At 40.0% G+C, this 9707-nt stretch overlaps 1 protein-coding gene across 2 annotated transcripts in view; it reads right to left on the bottom strand.

Moving 5' to 3' along the window:
• Nucleotides 1-4805: 4805 nt before the first annotated feature.
• FAIM (Fas apoptotic inhibitory molecule) overlaps nucleotides 4806-9707 on the bottom strand; it is a 23031-nt gene continuing 18129 nt past the window's right edge. For both annotated transcript variants that reach the window (XM_023513040.1, XM_023513041.1), the window contains 2 exons: nucleotides 8750-8799; nucleotides 4806-5287 (listed from right to left, as the gene is read on the bottom strand). In XM_023513040.1, the coding sequence (XP_023368808.1) occupies nucleotides 5126-5287; nucleotides 8750-8799 (212 nt within the window). In that variant the 3' untranslated portion in view covers nucleotides 4806-5125. The remainder of the gene's footprint in view (nucleotides 5288-8749; nucleotides 8800-9707) is intronic.

Below are 9707 nucleotides of genomic sequence, written 5' to 3'. Positions count from 1 at the left end.
AAAAAAAAATAGTTAATGTTTGCAGACACCAGCTAAAAATAGATGTTAAAGTGGCTTACCTCCGGAGGTGGGTTCACAGGTGAATTTAAGAGCCAAGCAGAATAATGTTAACTTAGAAGGAAAACAGCTGTTGTTTTAAGAAACAAGGAGGACTCTCTCTCTTTTTTTTTTAATTCCGAATGAATAATTGACCTTGGGTCTCCTGCTGAGAGCTGGCGCCTTACTTCAAGGCTATTTGTAACATAGCAACCACAGTTTTAGTAGGCAAAAAGAGTTTAACAAACTTTGTATTAACTCTTTAATTGCCAGAAAGAGAGGATCTTCAATGCAAGTGTGTTATTTGTACTACAGTGTCAAAATGTAATGAGGAAGTACAAAAGGGCCATGTCATAAGGCCTTAATTGACTTCCAGTAGGAGTCAATTAACACAGCATGCTGCTAAACAGACTAACATTCCAGATCAACACTGTACAGTAAAGTTCAACTCCCACCCTGACAGCGATATTGAAGGCAGTGGGAGACGTAGAGGATATGAGAGAAAAGGTAAAAAGCTAGTAATTAGATGATTTGGTGGGTGAGGCAGGGCACAGAGTTGGTCTTTTACCAGGGGCTGAGAGATTCTCAGTGGCTGCCTCCTGGGTGAAAAGCGACTCTTGTGCCCCAGCCACAACCACTGGCCGTAGCCTGGGTTAAAATCAATTGCACACTGTCACATTGACAGACAAGAGAACAGAAATGGTGATACTTAAACTCACAAATTGAAGGTGTACCAGAAAGTAAATAATATATAGAAACAAAAGAGATGCCCAGTCTCAAGGATAGTGAACAGTTTACCAGGAAAAAGAAAGGAAGGAAAACACAGAGACCTCTCTTGGATTGAAATCTAAGAGAGTTCCCTAAAGGAACCTTGAAGAGACACTGAATAAGTGCCTGCTCTTAAAGTTGAAAATCTGAAATTTTTAGTTTCTTTTTGTTACCTCGAGACCAAGGGGGAGGTTAATCTGTCTTGGAAGCTGGTTAGTTTTCTTACAGAGAATGTGCAAAGTAGCCAGTTTTACTTTTCACTGTTGCTATTGGTGCGGTGGCTGAAATTAAAAAGTTACTGAAAGAGCATTTTCAAAAATTACCCTGTCTTATTTTGAACATATTATTAGGCGGACACCAACAAACAGACAAAAAACTACAATACAAACATTATAATATTATGTTTATAATATATAAACATTATTATAGACGAATAAAGCAAAAATGACAAGTGGTCAGGATAGAAAACACAAACTGAATTCAACAGACAGAAATTAGTCAGGTGCAGAGCTGTGCCTGACCCCCCAAATGCCTTCCCAGCCATGGGGTCGTGAAATTACATTTAACTTTTTCACTCACTCACTCATACAAAACTCAAAACATACAAAAGACACACAAACCAGAAACAGCATGGTTGACTGCAGAAACCACGACAACTCAATAAAAGACTGCAATTACCAGAACAGGACTAGTCTGCAAATCCGAACAGTCCAAAAGATTGCTAATATCAAAATAGTCTATTAAGGAGCTGCAAACGTAACAACACAGAAACAAACAACCCAAACCTATACCAGAGAGACAGGGGGACGTATCCCCTCTGTGTTGGGAACAGACTTTCACTGCGTCCAGCCAGTCTAGTTCCCCCATATTCTCTAGAGATCCAGACAGACTTACTGAATTAGAAAATTTAGGAACCTATGCCCAAAATCTACATGTCTGAGAGCTCCCGAGGCAGAGGGGGAAGTGTCCCTCCAAGGCCTACCCCTAGAGCTGTCAGCAGCAGTGGGCTCAGATAGGGGGTCCGATGAATCTCGCTGGAGCCTCCAAAATGTAATACCCCTAGACTTGAAAATATAGAGTCAGATTCCCCCTTAAGTGCAATCAATCAGAAATTTATTGAATCTGCGCAGGGGACTATCTTGAGAGACAGTTCCATCCCAGCAATGGGCAAGTTGCCTTATATAATTTTTTTGCAAGCATACTACAGAAGCAAAACATGGCAGGTTGGGGGAGTTACCACTTGGGTAGTCATGGATACAGCAATGGTTATAGTTATGTAACAATGATTAATATAGCCTTGGTTGACAATGGATATATCTCAAATCACAATGGTTATAGTTATGTAATCATGATTAATACAGCCTTGGTGGATTTTCAGCATTATTCTTCCACTGAGAACTTGGGGGTTTTTGTGAAATTGGGACTTCCCATGCTTCGACTCTTGGTGGGGCATGGGAACGGGCTGGGAAAGAGGGTGGAAGAATGGTAAAGGGTGGGGGGAATGGGCTAGGAGTGCTTTCAACATGATAATTATAGTTCAAAACAAAGTATCTAAAAATAATTGCTTCTTTTTTGGATATAGTACAAAATGTTTTTGTACTAGATAAAACATGGCCATTAAAAATGACCCCTATTCAAGACAAATGAAAGTGGGCTACACAACTCCTGAACACTTGGAAGCAAACCCAAAAGTAACTTTAGTAAGCCTCAGAGTCCCTTTTGGTTTATCTCCTGGGCTTCCAGTGGCCATGAAACAAAACTGGGAGGTGGAGTGGGAAAAGCCAGGGGGTGGTTTGAGTAAAAATTTCTTGTGATTTTGTAAACATAGCATGCTGAGCTGCCAGTTGTGAACACATCAAAATAAAAAGATGTTAGGGCTCGGCGCCTATAGCTCAACCGGCTAAGGCGCCAGCCACGTACACCTAAGGTGGCGGGTTCGAATCCCCAGCCCGGACCCGCCAAACAACAATGATGGCTGCAACCAAAAAATAGCCGGGCGTTGTGGCAGGCGCCTGTGGTCCCAGCTACTTGGGAGGCGGAGGCAGGAGACTCGCTTGAGCCCAGGAGTTGGAGGTTGCTGTGAGCTGTAATGCCATGGCACTCTGCCCAGGGGGACAGCTTGAGGCTCTGTCTCAAAAAAAAAAAAATAAAAAAAAAATAAATAAAAAGATGTTAGAGGAAACAAGTAGGCAAAAGCTTTTTAATACGCTCATGCTGTCACCACGTGTGTTACGTGCCTGGCCCAGGCCTGTGCAAGCCACCTTCCCTCACTTGCTCTCTCTTCCCTGGTATTAGAACCTGTTTCTGCCTCTGTTATGCCCACAGTCTCTTGGAAGCATTGTTTAATGGCAAGGGATGGTAACAAAGAGCATAGGTGTTAGTGTCAGCAAAACCCAGATTTAAACCCTGCCTATACCATTACTGAGCGGCTCACCAAACCTGATCCAATCTATCTGAATCAGGGATTTTCAACACACTGGTGTACTCTTAGAGGATCTTAGGTGTGCTGTGAAAAATTTTAAAGATAATTATTTTCTAAAGAAGTTCAAAGCACAGTAAGTATATTTTTTTACTCTTTTATCAACATAATTTAAGTGTGCTATGGAACTTTATAGATCAAGGATGCTGTGAGATGAAAAAGGTTGAAAAACATTGATGTAGATCAGCGGTTCTCAACCTGTGGGTCCTGACCCACATGAACTGTTTTAAAGAGCCCCGGCACTAGAAGGTTGAGAACTACTGATGTAGACAGTGCTATCCTGAGAGAAATATTCTAGATCTGCACTGTCCAATATGGTAGCCACCAGCCACTTCTGACTGATGAGCACTTGAAATGTGGGTAGCATGACTAAGGAACAGAATTTTTTTTTTTTTTTTTGAGACAAGAGTCTCATCAATCTCCCTGGGGTTGCGTGCCATGGCCTCATAGCTCATAGCAACCTCAAGCTCTTGGGCTCAAGTGATTTCTTGTCTCAGTTTCCTGAGTAGCTGGGACTACAGGTGCCTGCCACAACACCTGGCTATTTTTTAAAGACAGGATCTTGCTCTTGCTTGAACTCCTGAGCTCAAGCAGTCCACTCGCCCTCGACCTCCCTGAGTGCTGGGATTGCAGCCATGAGCAATGGCGCCCAGCCCAAGAACAGAATTTTAAATTATATTTAATTTTAATTAAATAGCCATGTCACTAATGGTGAACATATTACACAGAGCAAGTCTAGAAAATGGAGAAGTCCCCCTCACACCGAGGATCAGTGTGTGAGGATAATGAAAAAAGCTCATACTCAGGCTATACTATTAAACTATATTCTACCTTAAATGACTTTCAAAGAAGCATACTGAAACAGTACTCAAGTACATAATGTACTGATTTGGCTGGTCTTTGTACGCCTGGATGGGCTTGACAAAAACACTGATGCTGGTGCTACTTTTAGATGTAGGTATATAACTTTGACTTTTTAATGACTAAGGATACATCTGATAGCTGTGTGTGGTGGCTCATGCCTGTAGTCTTCCTAACACTCTGGGAGGCTAAGGCAGGAGGATCCCTTGAGCTCAGGAGTTTGAAATAAGCCTGAGCAAGAGCAAGACCCTTTACTAAAAATAGGAAAATTAGCTGTGGGTGGTGGTGCACATGTATAGTCCCAACTACTTGTAAGGCTGAGGCAGGCAGATCACTTGAACCCAAGAGTTTGTGGTGGCTGTGAACTAGGATGACCCTACTATACTCTAGACTGGGCAACAGAGTGAGACTGTCTCCAAAAAAAAGTTTGCTTCTTTTCTGCTTGTGTTTTGTCCTCACTGTATTGAACAAAACACCACTATTTGACATTTCCTTAATATGTTTCCAAATAGAAAATGTTTCTATTTTTCTTTTGCTAAATTAATTATATCATCGTGTACCAATTGCTTTAAACTAGAGAGACAACCTGTCTTCACAGGTTAATGATATATGAAGACATCCATTTTTAGAAACAAATCAAGAAGCACCAATTATATTTTACAGTGTTTATTATAGGAAAGTTTACTATTATAAAACATTAGTGGTTTTGGTCCATATCTCATTTTCCATTTAATTTTAAAACATACAACATTATTTACAAAGTAAATTGTAATTTTTATGGTTGTACATAATTTGTTTTTTCCCTGACCCTTGGAATGTTAGTTTTAAATAACTAACATTGTTTAGTTATTGAATGTTTTTTTAAATAACTAAAAAAATAAAAACATTGCAGATTAAATGTACAGATGAGTACATACCAACCAAGTAAATTACCACAGTAATTTAAAAGTCCTAATCTTTACTTCCCAAGGTTAAAATTCGTTAACATGAAGTCACTGAGGAAGACTCCAGGATTTCTCTGTCATCCACAATGAGAGTATGAATAATCCCTTCTTTCCGCTTTCCACTACTAACGGCCTTTATGTAACAATCATGGCTCCCAATACTGAAGTGAGTTTCAGTCCCATCATCTACAAACTCACCCTGGATAAACAAAAGGAGAAATTGGTGTTCTAGAAACATTTTTCTTTTTCTACAGCATTAATACCATCTACAAAGTACTGGGGTATAATGAAATAACATAGTAATTACATGTTAAGCTTTGCAAAATAACAGATGTTTGTCCATCTGTTATGAATAGAATGTTTCTTTTCTATAACCCTTACAATTCTTAAGAATCTTTAAGATTCAGTGGAAAAAACGTCATATACTTCATGATGATGTGTCTATATGTTTTCAAACATAAATGTAAACATGTATTAGTTATTTACAATATGCTAAGAACAGTTTGTATGTGTTATTTCATTGCATCCTCACAAGTAACCCTGATAAAAGTACTATTATTATCCCCATTTTACAGATAAGGAAATTGAGGAACAGACTATTTGCTAATGGCCCCATTCAATAAGGGATAGAATGTTCTTAATCACTATGAAAATATGATTCCTCAGGATATAAGGTGGCTTACAATAAAATACAGATATCCTAAAACTGAACACCACTAAATCTAGACCTTCTCTGTCCAACAGTGAAGCCACTAGCCACATGTGGCTACTGAGCACTTGAAATGTGACTAATCTGAAATGATCTAAGCTGTGTAAGTGTAAAATACACACTAGAAGACAGTTTGAAACAAACAGTGCAAAGTAACTTTCTATACGGATTACGTGTTAAATGATATAATGTTTGTGATACATTGATTTAAATCAAATATATTATTGAAATTAACTTCACCTTAAAAAATTTTTACTGTAGTTTCTAGAAAGTTAACAATTACATATGTGGCTCATGCACATATTTCTACTGAACAATAAAGTATAAAGTCAAGAGCCAAGTAAAGTACAGAGAAGGAAGGAAGAATAGGCTTAGAGGATAAAAATGAATTATGCCAGAAAGCAAGGAAACCATAGACATATAACTTGACTAAGAGTTCCCTGGTAGCCAAAGCAGACAGTAAAAGTCCCATAGCTAACATCTAACCAAAGGGAAAGAAGCTTTTCCTTAGCTCTGGGAAGAATGTGGCAGTGGCTCTTTATGGAAGGGGACTGGATATTATCCTAAGTATGTCCTTGAATCCTTTTTTAAACTGAGCCTTGAAAAAAAGACTTTGGAGAGTATGACAAGGGTTAGGTAATACAATCCCTGGCAATCTTGGCAATTGAACAAATACATAATTTTGGTCATGATGTGTTGAGATTAAAAGAAAAAGGAGAAAATAAGCTGTAACTCAGGCAGCAAGATCAATTTGTTGCAGGTGTGTACAGTACTAGGGAAGGCTGCCCCAGTGAGGAACTGCGCAAATTGCCCGGCAAACTGGGTCATAGTTACAATGAGGAGATAACTGGGTTCATAAAAAGCTATTTTCCAAACACTTGTGGTTTTCTGTCAATTACTTAAACATGTGGATGAACATCATATTTACCTTGCTTATTTACAACAACTTTTTTCATACCATAAAGCAACATTCTCTTTACTCATGGGAGGAAATGTAATTCAACAATGCTGACTCTCCATCTAGAGAATTCCAGGGTAGGAAAGACCAGCAGGGATGGTGTTGGGCACACAATAGGTACCTGACCCATACTAATGGTGCCTGATGCTGTATTAAAGGAAGCCATAAAATACTGAATAGATTGCGAAGCCTCTCTTCATAAATGAAGTCTAGGTCAGTAAATTTAACCCAGAAAACAGTTCAAGCAATGAGGATCAATTTTGAGTGAATTCAGGTTCAACTTTCCAGGACTCAGAAACAAAAAATCGTTCATCTTTAGAACCTTTCCTTGCTAACTTTGGCACTCCTCAGAAATAGCTACAAGATCAAGTAGGTTCTGGATGGTTTGTGAATTTATTCACAGACCTCCTTTCCTCCAAGAGTGGGGTAGTCTCTTTCTTCTGGCCTTGGCACTACTGGACTAGAAATTCCACTTGTCTTCTGGGGTTCATGACAGTGCCCTTCGTAACTGTCTACCTTCATGTCATCTGATATTGTACTACTTCTTTCTTAAAAACCTCACTTTTAGAATATCATCTGGGGCTGGGTGCCAGGGCTCATGCCTGCAATCCTAGCACTCTAGGTGGGAGGATCCCTTGAGTTCAGAAATTTGAGAATGGTCTGAGCAATAGCAAGACCCTATCTCTACTAAAACTGAAAAAAATTAGCCAGGTATGGTGGTGCACACCTGTAGTCCCATCTACTAGGGAGGCTAAGGCAGGATGATCACTTGAGCCCAGGAGTTTGGGGTTGCAGCGAGCTATGATGATGCCACTGTACTCTACCTGAGGTGACAGACCAAGACTCTGTCTCAAAAAAAAGTATTGTTTGCTTTGGCTGTATGGTATAAAGTATTCCTACTCAAAGTGTGATCTGTGGACCAGCAGCACTGCAGAACCTAGGAAAATATTAGAATTTGCATGTTGGGCAGTGCCTATGGCTCAGTGGGTAGGGCGCCAGCTCCATATACTGAGGGTGGTAGGTTCAAACTGCAACAAAAAAATATCCCAGCATTGTGGCCAGTGCCTGTAGTCCCAGCTACTTGGGAGGCTGAGGCAAGAGAATCACCTAAGTCCAGGAGTTGGAGGTTGCTGTGAGCTGTGACACCACAGTACTCTACCGAGGGCATTAAAGTGAGACTCTGTCTCTAAATAAAATAAAAAAAAGAAGAATTTGCATATTAACCAGACCAAGGAGATTTCTATGCATTCAGTTTGAGAAGCGGTAGTACATAAAAGTACCACTTAACAGATAAATACAGGAAAAATGCCAACCTTTGGTGGAAGAAGTTTTTCTTTTTCTTAAGAGACAGGATCTTGCTATGTTGCTCAATCTGGTCTTAAACTCCTGTGCTCAAATAATCCTCCCTCTTCAGCCACCTAAGTAGCTAGGACTACAGGCTGCCCAGCTCGGTGAACTTTTTAACTTGGGACAGATAGAACCTGGTCCAAGAGAGGTGGAGTGTAAGGTTTATGCCAGCTCAAAACATTTTCCAAACTCTCACTGCTCTAGGGCCTGTCTTGGAAAAGTTTTCAGAATTTGGAATGAGGAGTATTTAAACTATTTTTTGTTTTTTTACCAAGAGGACCTTGGTTAATTATAAAATCTCTATAATTAGGAAAGGCAGCAACACTTTTTTTGGGGGGTGGTAGAGGCAGTCTCACTTTGTCTCCCTCGGTAGAGTGCCATGGCGTCACACCGCTCACAGCAACCTCCAACTCCTGGGCTTAGGTGATTCTCCTGCCTCAGCCTCCCGAGTAGCTGGGACTACAGGCACCTGCCACAATGCCCAGCTATTTTTTTGTTGCAATTTGGCCAGGGCCAGGTTTGAACCCACCACCCTTAGTATATGGGGCCGGCACCCTACCTACTGAGCCACAGGTGTTGCCTGGCAGCAACATGTAAATAGTAACTTATACATTAGCACTGAGGGTAGTCAAAAAAGTTCAACTTACTGCTGTCTCCATTTTTTTACCATTGCACCATACGTCCATAGTGTCTTTTTCTGTAAAAGTAACAAAATTTGAAAAGTTATAATTCTGTGATTTAAAGGTAAAGTTAACTTTACATATTTTTTATTTTAAGAAAAGTTTGATACTGGCTTTCTGAAACTCCATTAATATTCTAAAACTCAATACTTTTTCTTGGCTTTGAAACTCTCCTCAAGTTTGATACATTTGTATTTATTTTTGTTCACAAACCAAAGTGAAATAAAACAATCTTGTAATATGTTTTATGGCCCGACATGAACTGATGAAGTCCTGCTAACCAAAATAAATACCTAAGGACAATCTTTAAAGGAGGATGCATCTAAATAAATGTGAGGAGGGACCTTCCCACAATGTCCTTTAATATCAGTGACCAGATGATTCTCCCTGTCTCCCACACTGACCCAACTGGATGAAGGTACAAAGAAACCACCACGAAAAGCTGCCACAGGGTTTATACAGGACAGACAGTACATCAGGTTTAGACATTTAGCCTTCAGTTTCTTACTGGGTGGCACAATAATATCGATTCCTTTTTATGATGGTTTTACTTTGTAGAAAAAGTATTTGATCATAAGAAAAAAATAAGCATAGCTGGTAGACTGCACAATGTTCAACAATAGGATATAAAATGCTGCCACAACCTATTTGTGCATCAGTTTACCTGCCAGCTCACCTATGTGATGAGTCCTCATAGCCCCTATGAATGTTAGTGTCCTGAGGAGTAGCAGGAGAGAAGGCTGCACTCATTAAGAAGCCAGATGAGATTTTTTTTTTTTTTTTTTGTGACAGAGTCTCAAGCTGTCATCCTGGGTAGTGTGTCGTGGTGTCACAGCTCATAGCAATCTCACACTCTTGGGCTTAAGTGATTCTCTTGCCTCAGCCTCCCAAGTAGCTGGGACTACAGGTGCCTGCCACAACACCT

This window comes from Otolemur garnettii, unplaced genomic scaffold (genome assembly GCF_000181295.1).
Source record: "Otolemur garnettii isolate 467f Iridium unplaced genomic scaffold, OtoGar3 scaffold00032, whole genome shotgun sequence".
NCBI lineage: Eukaryota > Metazoa > Chordata > Mammalia > Primates > Galagidae > Otolemur > Otolemur garnettii.
The sequence above is the reverse complement of the archived record's forward strand: the minus strand, read 5'-3'. Positions and strand labels throughout refer to the sequence as shown.